The sequence below is a fragment of the Nelumbo nucifera genome, chromosome 2, assembly GCF_055504915.1.
Source record: "Nelumbo nucifera cultivar China Antique chromosome 2, China Antique-T2T, whole genome shotgun sequence".
NCBI classification, from domain to species: Eukaryota; Viridiplantae; Streptophyta; class Magnoliopsida; order Proteales; family Nelumbonaceae; genus Nelumbo; species Nelumbo nucifera.
This window is the reverse complement of record NC_142650.1, coordinates 71232488-71255598: the sequence shown is the minus strand read 5'-3', so window position 1 is coordinate 71255598 and position 23111 is coordinate 71232488. Positions and strand designations below refer to the sequence as shown.

Sequence of the window (23111 nt, the reverse complement as noted above, 5' to 3'; positions counted from 1 at the left end):
TGTTCCTTACATTTTCAAAATAAAATCAATGCCAATATCTTCTCCGAACCTTAGATGAAACTAAGAGTAGAAGTTCCTTTCTCTAGATTCTTGAATCTAGAATCTAATGTACAACAATCATAATGGTGGTGGTCTTGATGGCCCTGAAAGTTCCTATAAAAATGAAAATTGAAATCCCAAACATTAGAAACAAATCAAATGGAACGATAGAATCCCTAAGGAGGGACTCGTGAGTATGTTGGTGTTGCACCTCTAGTAAAAGGTAGACTATGTACCAATGTAACCTAACATGAATCCGTTTATGAAAAATAATAAAAAGTTGGTGTGACAATAGCTTGGCAATCGTGTTCCCTAATATGCAAGCTAGATAAATCATAATAAGACTTCTTGTGTTGAATTGCAATTCCTCTAGGCTTTAGCGTGTCAAAAGGTCGAGCTGAGAATCTGATATCAAGGGCGCAACTCATCCACCACCTTCGTGGGGACAGGATTGCCAAGTTGTTGTATTGTGTAGTGTAGGGTTTTAGGTTTCTGCTTGTTGGTTTTACCATTGAAAGTTAAATCTAAAAGAAGTTCAATCTTCACTCTTCAAAGTTGCAAGTCTCTACAATGTTATGGTGTTTGTGGTTGAGATTGAATTTGCGCCCCACATGCACATCTCGACGTGCATTGGGAACATCTCCCGTAGTTGTCATTAGGAGATGTTCACAAAACACGGTTGCAATATGCTGCGAAATGCTTGTGGGGGTGTGCTTTATGGGTGCATATGCAAATTCTTTGTAGCTTATTGGAAAGCCTCAATATTTGTGGGTTTAATCAATCGAAAACTTAGAGCTTCTCATCTTATTTATTTTCATATCTCTTTCGTAGGTGAGAAATAATTACTTTACACGATCAGTGATGGAACCACTTGACTTTTGTGCATGAAGATAACTCAATCGAACAAGAATCAAAGGTGGCCCCAACTAAGAGGGTTTCTATTATTATCAATGAGACTTCTATTCTAACTTTACTTTTTTAGGGTTTTATTTTGAAAGTTTAAAGAATAATGGAGGGTAAATTTGACATTTCACTTTTTCCATCAATATTTATTGGCAATGCATAAGGGTACTTTAAGTAATTATTGAAATAGTAGCATAAGTTTTTTTATCCATTTGCTAAACCATAGGGGTACTTTAAGTATTTTAACCCTTTTGCTTATGTGTGGTTGCATTATCAATATGTCAATTGCTTGGGTTACGTGTAATTGACCAAACTAATTATTCAAATTTGACCAAAAGACGGAGATTGGATTTGATCCTCACACCGACCTCACAGGAAAACCCCATCGTGCATTGGGAACATCTCCCATACTCATATGTTATTAAGTACGGGAGATGTTCCCAATGCACAGCGGGATGTGCCTGCGAGGTTGTTCTGAGACGCCCTATGTAAGGAGCATATCCCATTTGTGGGGTCTTATCTTAAAGACAAAGACCATTTCGCAAGTGGCTTGGTCTACTAGGCTTTTAGGCATTGTTCATTTTCACTTACCAAGGTACGTGAGTTTATCAGGGCAAGTGTTTCCTAGGTTTCGCTTGTTTGGATAAGTTTAGTTCAAATGTTCTTAGCTTCAACAGCCTAGGTAAAGGAAGAGGCAAGATGAAGAGACTGTTATCAGCATGTAGGTAATCAATTTTTCCACCCTCCAAGAGGGTATCAATTACTTTACCTAGGTAGTTGATACCCTCCAAAAAAATCACTTATAGTGGGATCTATTATAGCATCATACAAATGTGGGAATTATGATCAATTACCTAGTTAACCAACTTACCCCTACTACGATATTGGTGTAAGTACACATATTTGAGCACTATGAAAACTGCATTTAAGGGCATTCAAATTAGTGACCATAGCATAACCACACCATACCACAAACCTAAACACCCCCACCAGCACAAATATGAACCATGTTGAAGAACAATTAAACATGGCCACAACACTTATGTTATAGTATAAGCATGAAATTCCATAACAACCCCTAACCCACAATAAGCGATTGAACCTATGATATGAAGTACTAAAGTACATTTACAGTGCAGAGCATAACCAACACTGCCTTAATAACCTCGTAATCAGTAGAAGTCCCTTATGCTAGAACTATGTCCTACTTAGGCGTTGCATCATATTAGGGGAATAGGTTCACAATGAGTGTTTGATCATTATGGGCTAAAAGGTTAAGTGTAAGACCATTGAAGGTAATACCTAATGGGCTAATCTTGCATCTGCCCACAGTTCTTGGGTTTTTATAAGGTGACTAGACCCAATCACCATTTTGTGTAAATGTTGGGCCAATTAAGAGCCCGTGGTGATGGACTCAGGGGTTCATTGTCTTCTACAGTGAATTCGGTTAGGCCTCGTAACAAAGGTTGGGTTGAACCCATGTGGCTGATGTATAGATCAATGTTTGGGTCCCACACCATACAAAGAGAGCCAACTAGGCAGCAGGTTAAGGTGTAAATGAACAAATAAGCTTAATGGGCCTAAAGCCCAATTTGAACTAGGCTTAAGTTAGTTAATTAAAAGGAGGCAAGATCTGATTTATAATCTGATTAGGATTAGCTGAAAGGATAAGATAAGTCTTATCCATTTAAGAGTCTAGATCCAAATATCAGATTTGGATCAAGAAACTCTCTTCTAATTAAATTAGGAGGCTAATCCAAATAAGACTATAAATAGGGGGCTAATTCCTCAGTTTTAACACACAGCAACCTTCAGAATTCTCTCATATTCTTGCCATCCCTACCTAGTTCGATCTCCTCTTGTGGAATAGATCAATAAAGGTTCTTGATATTGTTTCTGGATTGAAGAAACAATTTGAAGTCGTGCTCACCAGCCCCTGTTCGATTCTTGCTGAAGAATCCTGGTTCCTGCTGAAAATCCATCATGCTGATCCTGCTTCTTCAATTATGTCATTTTCAATGGAATTGGGTTTTGGTCTTCTCCTTGGGCGTGAGCACTTTCATTGGGAGTTACTGCTACTTAGTATCAAGTATATCCCTATCCTCCCTTTTTTGTTTCAGATCTAGTCCGATTTTGGGTTCAAGATTGATCATTGAAAATGCAGTTTTCTAAAATAGGGAATGCAATTCCCAGATGAAAGAGATAGAAATTTTTTGAAATTTCGCCCAACCTTCATGTAGGGTTCGGCCATCCATATGATGGATCTCTCATCCCTTCATCTTTAACTTGTCTCTTTTGTAAAATAGATCCGATTCACCCAAGTACAATACTACTATTACTACTACTAAGGCATTGAGATTGATAGAGCGAAAGCAAAATCTCCCTCACCTTTCTTTAGGCAACAATTAACCACATCCCCTTAAACACACCAGAAACAACAAGAAATACCTTGGATACCCATTGCCCATGGTAAATTTCTTATCCCTTGAGAGTTTCTTTATAAACATACTGTTCTCCCTAAGGACAAATGTTGCCTTGATCAATGAAAGTGATCTACTCAAGTGAACATAGTTTCTTGGGTTTGTTGAGCCCATATAAAATTTGTGTTGAATATCCTAACTAAGAATAAATTATAAAGTAAGATTGTTTCATGCCAATTTGATGCTTCACCTACATGTTTATATAGAACTTTTCACCCAAACCCCAATTCTAACCCTTCCCTATTCAAAGCTCTTTAACACGGTCTCATTCCTCCAAAAGTAAAATTTTCTATTTGGAGGCAAATAATCAACTAATAAACTATTGTGTAAATCCTCAAAAGAAGCAGAAAAATTGGTTCCTCTCCCCTTGTATGTGTGCATTTATTTAGATAATTTAAGGTTTTATCACCAAAGTTGAACAATTTGTTGAGATTAAAGGCATGCTAAGACTCTTATGTACATTTCTTTTGTCTTTAAGACTTTTATTCATGTTATGTTATTCTTTTAACATGATACCATATTTTTAATGTTGTATCCTGTTTATAGCACCATTTTTAGCCATATATATATATTAAATTTTTAATTGTCACGTGCAAAGCACATGCATAATTACTAGTAATATTGAAATGTCTATTTGCTCTCTAGAAGTTATTTCATTTCTTTACCTTTTCTTCTAAAATGCCTTGGTCAAGATGAACTATTGACCTCTTTTCCATTTTTACCTATAGGGTGCTAATTGAATTGGTGTTGTGTGCACAACTGAGTATTGGCATAGCGGTCAATCATGCTCTCATTACTATGGTCAACAATACTCTATGTTGACTATAATGAAAATGGTGACATGTTGTGCTCCAAGTAGAAAGGTAATAGGTAATTCAATTGACCACTTCAATGGGTAGTTTAAAGTTGTTGGGTTGTGTTGGTCTTCTAAAGGTAAGAGAAATTTTATGAAGTAATTTGTAAATTCACCAATAGTTTTGATGGGTTAATCTCTATTGGTTGTTGAGGCTCCAAACAACCTCTAGTGAACACATCTTACTTACGAGAAGACAAAGGATATTGGTTAGACACACGCCTCCATCTTACCAAACCTGAGAGGTGTTCACTAAGATCCAAAGTAGGTCAGTCAATCTTCTTCTTTGGGTAAGATTTCTTACGACCTTTAGGCTGCGTTTGGAAAGGAGGTAAATACCGGTTCGGTGCATTATTGCATTTCGGTCCACATTTCCATGTGTTTGGAAACAGTGTAAAAATACCTCTATTATCGATGTAAATTTGCAAACATCCTCGAGTTTACATCGATATGAGAGTGGAAAACTGCGTCGATTTTTTCGGAGTAAAAATTTAGGCAATGAGTTTACCTTCTCTTCTTCCATCGAGGGAAATAAGCAATGAGTTTACCTTCATCCACCGCATGGTGGTCTGAGTAACGACTATTTTCCCATTTCCCATTCTCGGATTTGAGATCTGAGGAGTCTGAAACGTCCACCGGCTTCCTTCTGAGATCTGAGGAGTCCGAACCGGCTATTTTACCCTCATCCATTGCAGCTTCTGAAATCTAAAGAGTCGCACCGAAATGGCTATTTACCCTCATCCATAGCAGCTTCTAAGATCTAAGGAGTCCAACCAAAACGTCTCTTTAGGTAGGAGATGGGTGGGTTAATTCATCATTTCTGTTACCTTTATTAGATGGAAGAGTAGTTGCAAGGATGAATAACTATTTTTTTATGACAGCATTCCATAAGATTTTAAGTGATTTGACGAGTTGTAGTTATCAGATTTATCATGCAGAAATTTTAGTTTTTTGATTGGGATGCACTGCTTCTATGAAGATAGTTTCTATTTTAATCTGAGACAAGACAATATAAGGATTTATCAGGCATTTGATTTCATTTTACTTGTATTATCTTGCATCCTACCTTACGCCTAAAAAAATAACCCTCCTTCCTCCATTCTCTTTCATCTAAAGTGAATGCCACTTCCTTTTATTTCTCACATACAAATAAGAGAAGTCAAGTCTGAAGTAAAAGTAAATTAGAATTTACTCTCAACCCTTTTGCATTCCCATGCATTTACACCAATGCAAATGGAATTTGTACTACAACCAAATGCAGCCATATTCTTAAATTTTGTATCAGATTTAAGCAAAACCATTTACATTGGTTAATACCCCTTTAATACATGGTGGTATGCCAATAAGGGCAGCCAATGGATCGGATCCCATCCAATTAAATTGGACTTTGATAATCCATTATGCTTATCAGATTGAATTGGACCACTCTAGATAAATCGTTATTTGTTGGATTGGATTAGTTTATTAACAATTTGATCTTACAACAATCCAACCCAATGTTAACCCAAAAGTTCAGAGTGTTAATATGTATTGTTTTTTTGCCGATACTTACCTGTGGCAAAATAGGAAATCAGCAGTCGTGGTAAAATTTTACTGTATTTACCATGTATTTGTGTGTATTGTGTTAGTATCGGTATTTGGTATGTATTAATTGTTACTTAGCTCTTATAAATCGATATATACAACTGCTACAAATTGTTACAAACTCATTCAATTGTTGTTGCAATTTGATTCTAAGAGAAGTCTAAATGGCATATTCTTGTTGCTTTGCTTTTAGTTTATCTTCCCATCTTTTTTTATTTCTTTGACTTGCTTTTTATGGTGTACTATTCTTGAGCAAGTTTCAATGAATGGCTACTAGGTGATTGCTGAAAGTTGGGTTGTTCCATTCAAATGTTGACGCATTTCTCTATGGTTGTTGATTGTATATTCTTATTGGTGGCTTCTACTGTTGATGGTCCAGCTAGAATTGCATGGCCATTTGCTTTACTGAGAACTAGTTGAATGCCACATACAAGAGGAGAGAGGGGAGAAAGTGGAAATAAGAAAATAAATAGATTAAAGTTTTTGGATGGTTGTTTGGGTTGTGCAGAAGAAACCAACTAGAAAAAATGTCAAAGGTTTCATTTGAGATCCTTCCAAATGGAAATGTTTGAGATTTTTTCCAAGGGAGGGGAGGGAGGGATACCAATCCATCCATTTGATTTGTATATGAAGATTTTGAAACTAGATCATGCAGCCTAGATTTATTTAGATTGAGTTGAACCAATTAAAAATTAGGGAAACCAGAGACCAGTCTGGGTTCCATATATACTCCTGCTGGTGGATTATTTCATAGAAATGGGGATTCAAGTGGGGTCAAGAAGTCAGATTGCAACCTTTGTATTGGTTATTGATTCATCATGTTATATAGAAAACAAAAAAAATTATTGGAATTTTCGTTTGGGTTCTAAACAAGCTACATTTTGGTTAGGCTTGAACGGTCAAGAGTCAAAAGAATATGGAGGTTGTGTTTCTCACAAGTCACAACTAATCATGGTGCCTGCCTATTAGATAGAGATTGAACCTTGAAGGATATATGGTTTAGAGTTCAGAAGGCAACTGTTAGCTGGTGACCAATTGTAACTCTTGGCAAATTAGGGAAATCATGGATCTTGTGGACACTGATTGAACAAAGGCAACTGAAGTTTGTTTTGGTAGATGAATTGACTTAACTTGCTCCATACCTTGAGACTGGCCAGATATAATTCATATCCAATTAATAAAAAAGCAAGGAGCAATGAGTCAACCATAGACCAACCATTTTTTTACATGTTTAGGAGCTGAAGAGATAATCCACTTCAGGCCTTCCAATAGGATTCAATGACGAAAATATTTAGTTAGTAACCAGAAGGTTATTGGTGTATGAGTGGGTCATCTTGAAAACCATTTTGAGGAGTATTGGAACTTCTTACCACTTAAAGAACGGAACTTCAGCTAGAAACTAGCTAGCAAGAACTAATTTCTAAGTGGAACTTCTGACAGTACCTATGGAATAAATGCTAAAAGATGTATACGAGGGAGAGGAAACTACAATGCAGATATAACTTTTCATATGTTCTCTAGCCACCCACTCACACCACTAAATCTTGTCACCATACACAGATAGAACTTTTCATACGTTTTCCAGCCAAATCATTCCATGAACTAACTGTACAGTTAGTGAATTCATATGTTGATGAATTTCATCCATTTGGCTATTTTCATCTCTGGGGAATTACTCTGGCCTAGTTGGGAAATGATGGTTGAAATACAAAAACTAGAATCCAAAATACACCTTTGTATTAAGATGGTTATCCCTTGATACCTCATTATGAATGTTAACAAATGCAAATTTGACTTTGTGAGAATGCCCTTTTTATTAGCACTCTCTCTCTCTCTCTCTGTCTTGATTCATGTATCCCACTTTAAGATACCTCTCTAGTATTTGGTATTCCTACAAGAAGAGCCTAATCTGGAATCCATGACTTATAGTATTTTTTTGGAGCTGTAAACCATCTTGTGAAAGATTTCCAGCTTTAAATCACTCTTGAAGAAATAAAAGATAGACAGAAACAAAGAGAGCTACTTGAAAGGAAGATATGGTTTTTGCAATATATTGGAGGTGTTAGTTGAAATGTCATGTATTGTTGGTCCACCTGAATTCAAGGCTACCACCTTGATACATTAAGTACCTTGTGTGTTAGTGGGGATAGGGAGAGAAAAGAGTCCAACAAAATCTATTGGAAATGACTCTAGTAGCATAGTTTTAAACTTTATTCAAATCTAGCTAGCTCTTTGTCATCGTCTTTTATTTAACTTTTGAGATGTATTATATCTATCATAGATCTCATGCTTGCATTCTCTAATTACATCCTAAATATTTAACTTCTATTATCTGCAATTGTCTATATATATATATATTAAAATAGCAAAATACCCTTTTCTGTTGATATTCTTTTTTTTCCCATTTCATGGAGGACAAGGGATGTGCACATACTGCTGCTCCATAGAGCTAAAGTCAACAAATGAGTTAATTCTTGTCCTTATCCCCAACATATTCATTCTGGATGATCCAAGAAAGAAAAATACATGGTGAATGGGTGGGGCCACCTTGATTTTTTGTTGGGTCTTAGCAATGGTATGATGTTTATTAATGTCTATTTTATTATTGTGAGAATAATCATTATCTCACTTCTTTCTAGCATGTTGTTCATAATGCATGAAAATTGACAATTTCTTCTTTTTTTGGTGGAATCTAAACTGTAGTCTCCTCCATTAATTTGCCTTTATTTGCTTATTATGTACATCCACCAATCTAGTAAAAACTTATTAGTAGGATTTCAGTCCAGCAACCTCTTTGAGCATAAAGTTACATCATCTAAAGCTACCAATCTCTTTTTCTTTTGTCCCAACCTCTCACCACAACCGGTATCTGGTCTTGCAACAGAGATGGGGACTTTTCTTATGTACACTCTCTTACTGTATTAGGTTCTCATTGATTTTCCCGGTAGCCTGCTTGTATTTTTTTTTCATCCATCAGTAAATTAATTACTTTATCTTTTTCAAAAAAAAAAAGTCTACAAAGATTGATATTTCAAGTCCCCTGAACAATACTCTATCTTCAATTTTTTGTTTCTATCTCTTTCCATTCAATTTTTGGAGGTCTTCCAAGTGGCTCATGGGCAGGTTGGAAGAGTTGCTATTTAATAGTCAAAAGGTCTTAAAATTTTGTATGATAACAATCTAACACTTTTTATATTGGTGTAAGTTTCCAAATGCCAACAAAATCACACCGATTGTTTTGCATCTTGGTGCCAAATGTGAAGAGCATAAATCAAACATACAAAAGCAAACCGGTGGAATGCTAATTTACACTATGCAAATTTGTATTTACCTTCTTTCCAAACGCAACCTTAAGAACTTTTCTTATAAAATTACAGTTGTTCCTTGTTATATTCAGCTGTTAAGGGGTATTTTGATCATTTTGTATTGTTTTGTATTCTAGGACTGAAACTAGTGTTAATCAAACCAATAACATTCATCTCCCTCTCTCTCTCTCTTCCTCCTTCTCTTTCTCTCTTTGAAACCTTTATCAAAGAGACAAAGCACAAAGCAAGTAAGAGCTCATATCAAAACCCAAATTGAACAAACACAGTAGGGAAATAAATGCAATGATCTATCAAACCCATTGCCTTCGTTCCTCCAAATTTTACTCATTCTCCTTTGATTGGTTCTAAAAGCAAGTGCACCTTTGTTGTAGAGAACCCACAAATGAATTGGTAAACGTGAAATATAAACTTCTATTTTCTGGTGGTAGAATTACTTTTTGGAAAAATGCTAAAGAAAAACTGGAAAAAAAAAGAGTAAAAAAATCTATTCAAGAAAGACATTAATCATTAAAGCTTCCTCAAAGTTTCTCATATAGCTCATTTAATGGAAAATACGCGTACGGACTAAATGTTGGGTATATAAAAAATCCCATAGAAGTCATCTTTAATGTTCAAAGTTCAAACATTAGCAACCTTTATGCTAATTCCACCACTAGAAATAATTGTTACTTAGGGTCTGTTTGATTGCTGAGAAAGGGATGAGAAAAGGGAATATTCCCGAATGATTCTCTCTTTCTTATGTTTGTTTACTGGTAAACAGTGTTTTGGGATGAGAAATTAGAGGGATGCGGGATCCCAAAATTTAGTGAGCGGGATCGCACCATTTTGGTGCGACCCCAGTGAGAAAAGAAAGGCTAAGAAAATCTATCGGGTTTGTCAGAGCAAGAGGTCGACAAGCTCGTCTCCCCTTCGAAGCTGCTGTTCCAACTGCCATATCTCCGGTAGATTCTCCGGCCATCTCTGTGGAAGGTAACACAAAATCCATGAATCCCTCTCTCTAGCGGTCCTGTCCTACCCTTTTTTTGTTGTTTTTCGTTCCATGGTTCTTTCTCAACGAAGTGTGTTTTCTTTCTGATGTCATTGTTGATCTGAGCAGGAACAGCGGAAGGCTGAACACCGCCCCTTCTCAGCAAGGAGTGTTTTCTTTCTGATGTCATTGTTGATCCGAGCCAAAATCTTGAGATAAAAAAACCATCTTCTCTCTTTGAATCGAAGAAATGGGGATTTTGATGATTATAAATAGAAATGGGGATTTTGGGTATGTTAGAAGGTTAAATGTAGTTAGAAATTATTCATGTGCTTAGGGTATTTTTGATGGTTTGAGTTGTGATGGTATAAGGTGCTTGTTTATGAAATCGATGGGAGATATTTGGGTTTGGATTCATTTTGTTTGGATTCATTTTATTGCAGGTATAAGATATTTGGGTTTTGTTTTTTTTTCTCTAAAGAATGATGTTATTATCTGTTTATGTGATTTTATTCATTTATTTGTTGTTCTGCTTTTTTGCTTTTCTCCAACATAGGATTTGAGTATTTCTAATCAAGGCGCACTTAGTGGAGTTTGTAACACTTATTTCTTATCATTCTAAAAGCACCTTAGCACTTTTTTTTTGGGGGGGGATTATTTTGTTCTGGCGAGCTACTGTGTCTAAATTACTCAAGTACAACTTTACACTGATTGAGTTAGTACTAGTCAAATCTAGTTAACGATAGTGAATTTCTTATCAAAAAATCAGAAACCTGATTTTAAGCTGATCAAATTGGTAAAATGAATTAACTATCTTATTTGAGAAGTCTCTTCTGAATGTAAGGAAGTTTTGTAGGTTCAGGTTTGCTATTCTGGTAAGGCTGGTAACAGTTGATACTGCATACTAGGCTACTAGCATTCATATCTTATCTTAACCTATTACTCTAATATACTTTTTTTTAATTTCTTTTTGTAGGGAGAGGTAGATGAGGAAGAAAGAAAAGCTAAAAACATTTGAAAATGCAATTTGGTTTAATAATAACTTTGAGCCATTGATCCTATTCATGTACTTCAAAATTTTTATGTGTTTTCCCCTTTAAATAAAGTGTCTTTAAATTGGAATATTTGCATTTACAAATACAAAGTATTTTCTAACAAGCTTTGTTTGTTGAGTCAGAAGGACAAAACTTGTTTCTTTGATTTGACAAAGCAATATGAGTCTAATGTAAGTTCTGATATGATCAAATTCATGCTGAAACTTGATTGCATTGTTCAGATTGTATATAATTTTATTCAATGGGATGGTGCTAGGAAGTAAAATGTAAATATTGTCTTATGTGCTTCCTGTATCAAAACAAAAGGAAAATGAATTAGCATTCTAATCATTGAGAAAAAGAAAAAGAAAAAAAAAGAAACCTTGCCATTTTTTATTTATCAAAGTCAAGTTCCATGTAAACTTGCAACATGCTTAGGTTCCTTTTCAAACTTGCTTTGAAAATTCATATTTATATATGGAGAACTCTGAGAGTACTTCTCCTTGTACCTTACCTTACACCCCAAGCTCTAAGAACCCCTTGTGTTTATTGCTTCAAAATTGTTCGTGTAACAACAAGCAAACTTCAAAATTTTTGTGTCATTTGAAATCTATGCTATTGCCAGAGAAGAAAAATCATAACAAGGAATGAATTTGTAGGGAATTAGGAAGGCATTAAACATTTTCTCTACAACGTAGTTTTTTCTTTTTTATGTTGCTACATTATTTTCTTTTGGTTTTTATGAATCATGAATAATTCAGAGTGTTCTATCTAGCTTGCCTACTTATTACTTCTCTCTGTTTTCCTTACTCGCCTCTGTGGCTATAACACTGGAGAAATTAAGAAAGGATATCCTTTGGTAGGTCCTAGAGAGGACAAGAAGCTACACTTGGTTTTATGGTATTCCATTTGTACTCCCAAGGATTGTGGGGGTGGGGGTGTGAGGAGATTGAGAGGGGTGAATGATGCTTTGCTTTGTAAATGGCTATGGAGGCAAGTAATTGAGGGTAAGTATGGTAGCTCTTGGGTTGGTCTGCTCTCCCTTCTCACCTTTCCCATGGCACTAGTGTGTGGAAAGGTATTGTGGTGCGCCTTCCTCTGTTTCAAAGACATATAAAATTTAAAGTAGGGGAGGGAAGCAGAGTCTACTTCTGGAAGGACATTTGGTGTTTAGATCAGCCTTTAGCAGAGGCCTTTCTAACTTTGTTCCCCATTGCCTTTAACAGAGATGGTGTGGTAAGGGGATTTCTTGGAGTTTGTTAATGGTCAGTTAGTTTGGTTCCCTAGGTATCGAAGGAAACTTAAATGATTGGGAGGTGGATGCACTCCAAAATCTGTTAGGGAGTTAATTATCAAAAAAAAAAAAATTGTTAGGGAGTTTGCAGGAGGTTCAAGTCAATCTGAACTCTAGTGATACTAGAGTGGACTTGTGAAAAGAATGGATGATTCACTATTAAATCTTGTTGTGCAGTCGTGCTTGGTAATGGTTTTAAAGTGGCCTGATCCTGGTTTTGGAAGTCTCAGGTTCCCTCAGAGATTGTCTCTTTCTTATGGCTTGCAGCAAGGGGTAAAGTTCAAACAGTGGATGTTTTACTAAAGCAAGGCTTGACCTTCAAAGGTACCAGTGGCTTGTGTGGGTCAGCTTCTGAATCTGTAAATCATTTGTTGATTCACTACCTGCTTACTTATCGGGTGTGGTGTCATTTCTTTGGGCTCTTTCATATCCAGTGGGTCTTACCCTGTGGAGTAGCTGATCTGTTATCCTCTTGGAGGTATGGTGCTTTCTTTGCCTGGGGAAAATTAAGTTCATGGAAAGAGAAGAAAGAAATAACATTCCAATCCAATGGACAGTCCACCCTTGAATTCTTTCCAATTTACTAAGAATTACCTATCACTACTATCAAGCCACCACCTCCTATACATCATGTCTTGCCTAGGAGAAACCTAGCTCATATGGTTCAGCATCAAGAAGAAATAAATACTAAGCCAGTTCTAGGGTTTATGGGTTTATCCTACTTGAACCGACTCAGGGAACTAGCCTTGGTTGGCCTTGGTGAAACCAACCTTGGTGGGAGTAGCCTTGAAACCAAACCTTCCCTTTTGTACTTTATGCAATGAAATGAGTATCCAATTATCAATGAACAGGAAAAAAGGATTCTTGCTTGTGTTAGCAGTCCTTCAGAGTTGGCATTTGAATGAGCTTTCGAAAGAAGGCAAGGTAATTTGGAGAGCAGGTCTAGCTTTAGTGATCTGGACAATATGGACAGAAAGAAACAAAAGAATGTTTGAAAATGTGTATGTTTCAGAGGATAATTTATGTAAAGGTTTTTGGGGTAGGATGAATTCATGGGTAGGATCTCATAATCTATTTAGGAATTGATATTATAGCTCCTTTTGCAATCTTGGAGCTCTTATTTTGTCTATGCATACAGAGTAATCTTTTAGTTTGATGTACAACTTCTGTTTGAGCACTCCACAACTCCTTGTTGTACAGATTTTGTTATTAATGTTTTTTGTCTAATATATTACTTTACCTTTTTCTCAAAAAAAAAAAAGCTGCAGCATTACGTCCATGAGTTGTATAATCCCCTTCTAGAGACTAGATTCTAGGAAATATCAACTAGCACTTAAATAAAAAAATCAAACATGGAAGTCAACTAACACTTAACTTTCTACCACTTTAAATTTTAGTATGCACAATCCTTTGAATCAACCATGATTAAATTGATCCAAATCATTAGGACCCATCCTATGCTAGAAGTTCACAAATATGAAACTTTCAGGCAGTTTGTAGGATTTGAACAGTTTCAAGTTTCAACTCAACCACCTTTAGTTTACTTAAGAAGAAATTTCAAACTATAATTTCAGTAACGGTAAAAATTGATTGAACCATACCCTTAATCATGAGCAAAACCAGAAGATTGTTAACCAAACTAAGGGCTTAAGTATAAGTCATTAGTTTATGAACTCAGGCCTGAGATCAGGATAAAGAAGTATATGGAGAAAGATGTTAGGAGTCAGTTGTTTTGAGTGAAGCAAAGTAGTGACTCGAATGGCATTGTTTTTGTTACCATAGATGGCGTGTACATGAATTGGTATGGATAACCAATAAGCCCTTTTACATGAGGGATTCTCTTCTCCTACCATACTTGTATGATTAATACATTTACACTTGTTTTTGTTTTATATGGTGAATATATGATATTAGAGATGTGTCCAAATGCTTTCTACAAATGATTTTGTATTTCTTATACTTTTGTGTGTTTTATTGCTTCCTTTCTTTTAGAACACTAGAAAGAAGGGAGTGGAGTTATAATCTTTGTTTGAGGGTGTATTCATATTCATACTTTCATATGCCAAAAATATTGATAATTGTTTATTTTTAGATATAATTTTTTTTCCTGAAAGGAAGTGATATAGGAGTTGACATGTCAGATCTGTGATTTTCTAAATATATATTGATGGATAGTGTGATTATTGTTGTAAAATTTTGAAGCTTTTTTTGAGTCATTAGTTTTCCTAACTAGTATTTGAGTCATTAAAGAGAGTATTTACTTTTCCAACATGTAAATTATATAGGCATTCTAAAATGAATTCCCCAATTTATTTATTTATTTGTTTATTTATTTTCTATGAATAGATGGATCAAAATTTGCTTTATGCAATTGTTGGGGCTGCAACTGCTACGGTTGCAGTTACATTTTCATTGTTGCAAGAATATGTGGATTATATTGATAGGGAACCATCCGTGAACCGGGATTTTGAACGAAGGGATTATAAGCAAGATGCAATTTCTGCAACTGCCACTAGTGCAACACTGAATGTTGAGCATGTGTTTGATGACATTGATGAGGCTGAGAATTCTGGAAATCCTAACCTTCAAGCAAAGCCGATGGAGGGAAGTAGTTTTGCAGAAGGAAGAGTTTTAGGAAAACGAAAGTCATATGCTGCAATTGTTGTTGAACAAGTATAAGACATTGCTATACATCTTGGGAAACTTGCATCTGCAGTTGAGAGAGGGTTTGGTTTATTTAGCAAGGAAAAGGTGTATGCCGATGTTATGAGCCTAGAATGATGTTCAGTGGCATTTTTTATGAAAGCATATGACTTTTTAGCTGAATCTGAAAGTCGAGTTATGACATTTTACCGAGTGGAGCCAAATTTGAGAAAGGCATGGCTTCAAATGAAGTTAGAGCCTCCATATTGAAGGGATGGATAAAAGACTTAAACTATTATAACTCACATTTATTAACAAACTAGGTACTAATTATATATGACAAAAACTTGTTTTGATGGTTAAGCCTTTGCGTCCATTTTGTATATTTTTTGGGGATGCATTGGCAATTTGATTGTTGTCCCTTTTTTTTGCGATGGTCAATCTACTTGTATTAGGTGGAATGAATGGTTATATTTTACCACCAATGAATTTATTGGTATATGGATGATTATGACTACATGGAATGAATAGGTTGAACTATTGGCATTGATGAACTAATTACAGGTTAAAGACAAATTCAAATGATTTATTGATGTATGTATGACTTTTTGAATGAAATATGTTATTGAATGCAACTTCTTTGATGTACCAACAGGTCCAAATAATAGAGCAATTTTAGTTCCTAGTAGTTTCTTTTATGAATGCATGCACAGGTTTTTTATGGATGAGTACATTGAGTAGACCAATGAACAAATTCTATGATGAATGAGCAGGTCCAAATAATTACGCATTTCTTACTCTTTTTAAGTAAAATTTTTGAATGAGCAAGTTTAATAAAACTATCATGCCACGTGGCAAGTTCAATCATGTGTCATACATTTGGGGGGTGCAAGTTGTCGTAAAAGTAAATTATATGCATTTTTTTAGTTGAGAAAAATTTTCTCAGCAAACAAACACTAGAAAATAAATTTTCCTTTTCTCAATCCAATTTTCTCAGCAATCAAACAGACCCTTATGGAGCTTTAGTCATCTCATATTGTTCCAAGGTTTTGTTTAATTTTCCCTCACAATCAATAGAGTATGTTCTTTGATTTCGTGCTCTAATTATTATCCGTGTAGCCTTAATGACTGAAGTTTAGTATTTTGAAATTATAAAACAACACCCCAAAAAACCTCTCAACCATTGGTGGCACCAGTTAGTAGTTTTGATTTATTGGGATTCTTAAAAGGAAGTGATGTTAACGAAATTGGCAACAATGGTAAATTGGGAGTTTCCAAGGAGAATTTGGTCAAGGATTCCATGTCAAAATCCGTAGAATGTAATCCTAGGGCTCATGACCATAATGGTTAAATTAATCTCGGTGCCGAGGTGAGAGCAAGAGCAAGAGTAATAGAGTGCATAAGAGTACTTGTTGTTGCTCACTCTACTTATAGGTGAGATGCTATCAAATGTTGAGCTAATGAGATTTTATAACATCTCACACCAGCTCGAATTGATTGTTAACCCCATTAAAATCAAGGACCATGTCGTCGAGTGTTACTCTAACATTAAATGAGCTAAAGCACTCAACCAAGGTTGTAATGGTCAAAGAGAAGTCGCCATTAAGCATAAGGGGGTGAAATTCCCCTATTGCCCTTTGATGCATGTGAAAGGATGAGGCTATCCTCCGAGGCCGCTACATATCACATGTCAATTTGTCCAAAAGCACTCTAGCTCATTTAATGTTAAAGTAATGCTCAATAACGCGGTCCATAATCTTAATGATCAGCAATTAGTGTGAGTCCATGCAAGAAGCCGTTAGAAAATCCCATTAATGTCACATTCAATATTGTCTTGCCCATAAGTAGGGTGAGGAACAACAAGCACTTATGCACTATGTCTCACCTTGACATCTCAACACCTTGGCTCTTTAATCACCTTAGTTGACTTAACCTTGGAGACACTGCCCCTAGGGTCACCCCCCATGACCTCTAATGTCTTTTTATGCTTGCAAGCGAGATCCCCCTAGCTAAATTATTCAGAAGTTTTCGATTTATCATTGTTGCTAATTTCAGTAACATCAATTGACATTATCTGTGGAAATAACAAACATTTGAATCAACATGTCCAACATGCAAGATGAACATGCTTATGACTTTAGGTTGGAGACCTGCTCTAATTCCATATGGAATTTCCTTTGGTTCCTCAAGCTTACATCACTCGAGAACAATTTCACTCATTGATGGAATGGGTCGCTCTCTTGGTTGATGAGGTCCATAATTTAAGGCAACCAGTGGGGGATCAACATCCAAACCACTGCCCCACTAACACCAACGAATGCCTTAACTAGAGGTCCACTAATTGACCATTCTTGAGCTAATGATTGGGGAGTCAAACCAAGAAAGACTTCATCTTTGAGGCCAAGAGTAACATCTGCTTCGGGAGCTTTGTTAGATCTCACACCAACATTGGTTGTTACATTAATGCCATACACCCCAGAGACAACTTGGGTGGCATCAAAGATCACCTTACATGTAATCACCATGACGGTCTAGCACACCAGCCTAACCCTTTAGTTAATGTGGAGGACCTCGGCAATCACCTCAACAACCCTAGAGCTCAAAGGGGAGACCTGATGATATCAAGCTACTCTCAAAATGACCCTTATCCACCATGGGATAGAAAAACATCTATAGGTAACCCCCGAATGAGTGACCATGCAAAAGGTTCAATGAATTGGTCACCCAACTTATCATAATCCATGTCAAATCAAAGAAGTGAAGGAGGGCAAGGTGGACACCTCCTCAAGTCACACTAGCTCGGTAGAGATCACCTTTGTAGATGAAATCACTTCGGAGCCACTCCTTCCGAATTTCAAGGATCCTAATTTGTAAACTTATGATAGCACAACCGATTGGAGGACCACATAGAGAGCATCCTAGCAATTATGCTAGTTCATGGGTTCTCCGTTCATGGAATCAATTTTCCAACCTCTTCCTCTCTCGCTTTGTCAGTGGTCGGTGCTACCAAAAGACCTCAAAGAACCTAGTGTCAATTAGACAAAAGTCAAACAAATTGCTCTAAAACCTTATTCAATGCTTTAACATTGAGGCTCTGGAAGTCAAGGATCTTGACCAAGCCATTAAGGTGGCAATAGTATATCAGCCTTCGGTTTCTCCTTGGCTAAAAAGCCACACCGGACCATGGTTGACCTCCTAAAACTTAGGTCAAGAATTATAAAAATGTTGAAGAGGCCCAGAATGGTAAGCAACCAATGAAATATGATCGAATGGATAGGAAGAGGAAGGATAAAGATGAGTCAAATTTTGACGGCTCATAGACGAAAAAGGACAAGTCATCCAAACAGGCCCCACTTTAATATTAAAGCTACACTCTACTAAACACTTCCCTGAAGTCACACCCTTGTGAAAATTGGGAAACATGACTATATACAGTGGCCTGCAAAAAATGAAAAAAAAAAGGGTACTAAGGACAAATATTAAAAGTACCATTACAACGGTGGCCATGACACAAACAAGTTCCACGAACTCAAGACCAAGATAGAAATGCTTATCACAAAAAGGGTACTTAAAATACACCATCAGGAAGGATGGGAAGCCATGTCAGCTTCGAATCTAGCTGATCTCGAAGCCAGCAGGCCTCTAGCAGTGTCATCAATGTGATATCTAGTGGCTCTATAACAAGCGGAGAAAGTTCCTCTATGAGAAAGGCCTACACCCAATTGCTCTAGATCGTACAAAGGCCTTAAAAGAAACCTAAATTGGAGGAAGTTATCACTTTCTTCAATGAAGACTTACAAGGGGTCATTATCCCCTCATGATGATGCATTTGTTGTTTCATTAACAATTGCCAATTAAAAAGTCAAGGTGATACTTATTGATGACAATAGTTCCATAATAGACATCATCTTCTATGATGCCTTTGAAAGCATGAAGTTGACACTGGATCGACTTCAGCCTATTAATGTACCCCTAGTTGGATTCTTTGGAGTAGCTATTAAGCTAGAGGGCAAGATAACTCTCCTAGTTACAATGGGTGTGGAGCCCCACTAGACCACTCCAATGTCTAAGTTCCAAAGCATGAAGAATAGTACACGATACAATGTTACCATTGACCAATATACCATCCACTCAATGAAAGTAATAGTATCTTCCTAGCACCTTGTTATGAAATTTCCACTGAACATAACATCAGAACAATTAAGTGTGATTAACACATCGCCCACTAGTGTTATGTGCTAGTTTTTAAGGAAAAGACAAGAAAAGCCCTGCTAATGGAAAGGCTCGACCTTTAAGATGAGTTAAAGACCAATAGAGGTTAAATTGTGGAAAACCACTTCGTGAGACCCTTAAGCAAGGTTGATCCCAAGAAGATAGTACAAATCGGGTCTCTTCTCTTGGAAGACTTATATTTCAAACAGGTAGTTTTCTCAAAGCCAATATCGACGTATTTGATTAGCCTACACTTGCATGCCCAGGATTGACCTCTGATCATTAATTATAGGCTGAGCATAGACCCAGGCTATAAGTGGTTTAGAAAAAAGGATGAACTTTGCCCTATATCAATGGAAAGTGATCGGCGAGGATGTGGACAAATTGTTCAAAATTGACTTCATCTGAGAGGTATGTTACCCTAAATAGCTATATAACTTGGTAATAACAAGGATGACTAATGGTAAATTGTGGATTTATATTGATTTCATGTATTTAAATAAGGTCTACCCTAAAGAAAGTTTTTCTTTGCCCAAGATTAATTGCCTCATCGATGCATTCTTAGGGTATAAGTTGTTCAGCTTCATGAACGCTTTCTCCAACTATAATCATATCAGAAAACAGCTTGAACAACGAAGAGAAGACTGCCTTCATTACGGAGGCTGGCTTATATTGTTACAAGGTTATGATGTTTGGGTTTAAAAATGATGGGTTACTTAGTAAGACTAGTCAATAAGGTTTTCAAGGATTATATCAACCACAATTTCAAAGAATATGTATATAGTACAGTTATGAAGACCCTATGAGACAATCGACGTATTATTGACTTTGGCAAGCTTTTCAATGTCCTACATAGATACTAGATGAGATTGAACCATACCAAGTGTGCCTTCAACATGTCCTTTAGTTAATTTGTGTGCTTCATGGTGACACAATAAGGCATAGAGGCAAACCTTAAGAAGATCTGAGCCACCCTTGACATGGAATCTTCAAGGCCGGTCAAAGAAGTGCAAAGACTTATAGGACGAGTAGCATTTCTCAACGAGTTTGTCTCAATCAGAGGCTTAGTGATTGCCTCACTTTCAAGCAATTAAAAAGCTAAATGAATTCTAGTGGATAAAAGAGTATCAGAGGGGTTTTGATGAGTTGAAGGTATACATGGCCTTCCCACCTTTATTGGCTAAGCCAAGCCCAAGAGAAGAACTAAGCTAGCTGTTAGTTCAGTCTTGGTCCTAGAAGATGCAAGGGGCAAAAGCTAGTCTATTACTCCAACAAGATCCTTCATGATGTCAAGACTAGGTAGTTTGATGTAGAGAAGGTAGCAAATGCATTGGTGACCTCAACCTGGAAATTTAACCTTATTTCCAAACCCACACTATTATTGTCCTTACCAACTAGACTTTAAGGAAAATTCCTCAAAACACTGAGACCTCAAGTTAATTGACAAAGTGGGCCATTCAGCTCAAGGAGTTCGACATTAAATACAGGTTGAGGTAATCCATCAAAGCTCAAGCTCTTGTAGGCTTCATTGTCAAGTGTACCTTTGGTAGTAGTAGTGTAGTGCAAAATCAGAAGAACTCTAACCCAACTGTCCTTACATGTAGATGGGTCCTCTAATTTCGAGGGGAGTAGAGCTTTATCCTTCTTAGCCTATACAACACAACATTAGAGTGCGCACTTCGATTCGACTTCATAGCCCTCAACAATGAATCCAAGTACGAGGCTCTTTTAGTTGGCCTATCTGTGGCCAAGGAATTATGGGCAAGTTGGATTAAGTATTTCAATGACTTGCAATTGATTGTTAATCAAGTAAATAGGGAGTATGAGGCCAAAGAACCAACAATATCTAAATACCTCGAAAAGTCCCAAGAATTGATTACACATTTTCATCATTTCACTCTCCAACAGATCACACTATCAAAGAATGCTTGGGCCAGCACCTTATTGAAATTAGCAAGATCAATAGGATCAAACCTTGATAGGTCATTACTTGTAGAATAATTGCCTTGTCCAAGCATTAAACCATCAACCAAAGTACTATATTCAATCTAAATTAAAAAGAGTTAGATGCCTATACTAAAGTATCTACACCATGACTTCTTGCCTGAGAGTAAAGTTGAAGATCAAAAACTATACATCGATCGTCTCAGCCTTCATTGATGATAATTTGTACAATAGAAAATTTTCCTTACCCTATCTACGATGTTTAAGGTTCAGAAAGACTATGTCCTTAAGGAGATACATGAAGGCCACTACGGTAATCATTTGGTGGGTAGGTCATTGGCCTATAAAACTCAGAGGTAAGGCTATTTTTGGCCCACAATAAAGGAAGGCACTATTTGGCTTGTCTAGAAGTGTAATCAATGCTAAAGACAAGCCAATAAACCAAATTGGTCAATGACCTCCCTTATTTCCATTTGCAATCCATGTCCTTTTGTCCAAAGGGGAATACATATTCTTGGACCATTTCCACTAACCTTGGGTCTAAGGAAATTCTTTCTTGTGGCCATTTACTACTTCATGAAGTGGATTGAAGTCAAGCCACCGATGTAGATTAGTGGCTTACCTTATACACAAATCATCAATTCAACAATTCTAAGTTCATAGAATTCTATGTAAGCCTTGAAGTGGAGCAATGGTTCACCTGCTTGGTCGACTACCCCTAAACTAGTGGCCAAACCAAAGTGAGCAATTATTACATGGCCTAAAAACCATATTGAACCGATTCAAAGCCAATAGGTAAAAGATATTCCAAGTATGTTTTAGTTCTATAAAATGGCAACTCAAAGTGTTATTAGGGAACACCTTTCAACCTCACTTTTGGTACCAAACCCATCATACTAGCAAAGATTGGTCAACTAACCTTGAGGACCGACTCTACAATGAATAGGAGAACTGTAAGGAACTCAAAACTAACCTGGACCTACTAGAAGAAGCCCAAGAACAAACCAATATCAAAAGTTGTGGCCTACCAGCAAATAGTTGCTTTATTTTGCAACTCCTGGGTTTGATGACAATGATTTCAGGAATGTGATCTCGTCCTCCCAAAGGCCATCGTCCCCAAACCTAGTTTAGAAAAACATGAATTGAAATGGGATGGCCTTACAAAGTACTTAAGGCAGTTGGAACTAGGACATATTGACGTAAACACCTAAATAGAAAAGCCATACCTTGTACATGGAATACATAAAGCCTTTATATATACTACCATTGATCACTACCAATGTAATCAACATTATTAATAAAAGTTTCTATTTTTTCTCTCCTATATACAATGTGTATATTTTTCTAAGCATATAACCTCAATTTTCATTAAGAGTGAGACCTCAAATCTCAAAACCTTTAGTGTGGTTGAACGCAACCTAGACGTATGGCATACAACATCATCAAGCTACACACTCAACATGCCGACTCAACTGGACAAGGAATGTCAACATAATGCAAGTTATTTCATCAAAATTAATGGATGACATAACTTAAGGACCCTTAATCAACTTGGGTTAGATTCCTTGCACTAATGAGAAACCTAATGTGATAAAACTGGGATGGCCTTGTTCAACCAAGGCTCAAAACTCCTACATATCACTAAGTCGAAACGCTAACACCTCGTATCCTAAGATTATTACTAAGTAATGGACTAAAATTAATTATTGCATTAAACGAAGTAATCTTCATTACTTAAAAGAAAATTGTTTACATCATTGGGAGGCACCTCAACTCATGCTACAAAAAGAAGATGAGAGAAAGAGAAAAATGCAAGTTCAATAGATCCATCA

At 36.5% G+C, this 23111-nt stretch overlaps 1 protein-coding gene across 2 annotated transcripts; it reads left to right on the top strand.

The window, feature by feature from the left end:
• The first annotated feature begins 4503 nt into the window (after positions 1-4503).
• LOC109115182 (uncharacterized) lies at positions 4504-15775 on the top strand. 2 transcript variants are annotated; one of them, XM_088899319.1, is made up of 3 exons: positions 4683-5065; positions 8274-8434; positions 14827-15775. In XM_088899319.1, exons 2-3 carry the CDS (start codon positions 8393-8395, stop codon positions 15157-15159), a joined length of 375 nt encoding a protein of 124 aa, XP_088755445.1. In that variant the 5' UTR covers positions 4683-5065; positions 8274-8392; the 3' UTR covers positions 15160-15775. The 2 variants fall into 2 exon arrangements, 1 of the variants encoding a protein (XP_088755445.1); XR_016083072.1 differs by lacking the exon at positions 8274-8434 and having other exon boundaries at positions 4504-5065.
• Positions 15776-23111: the final 7336 nt, after the last annotated feature.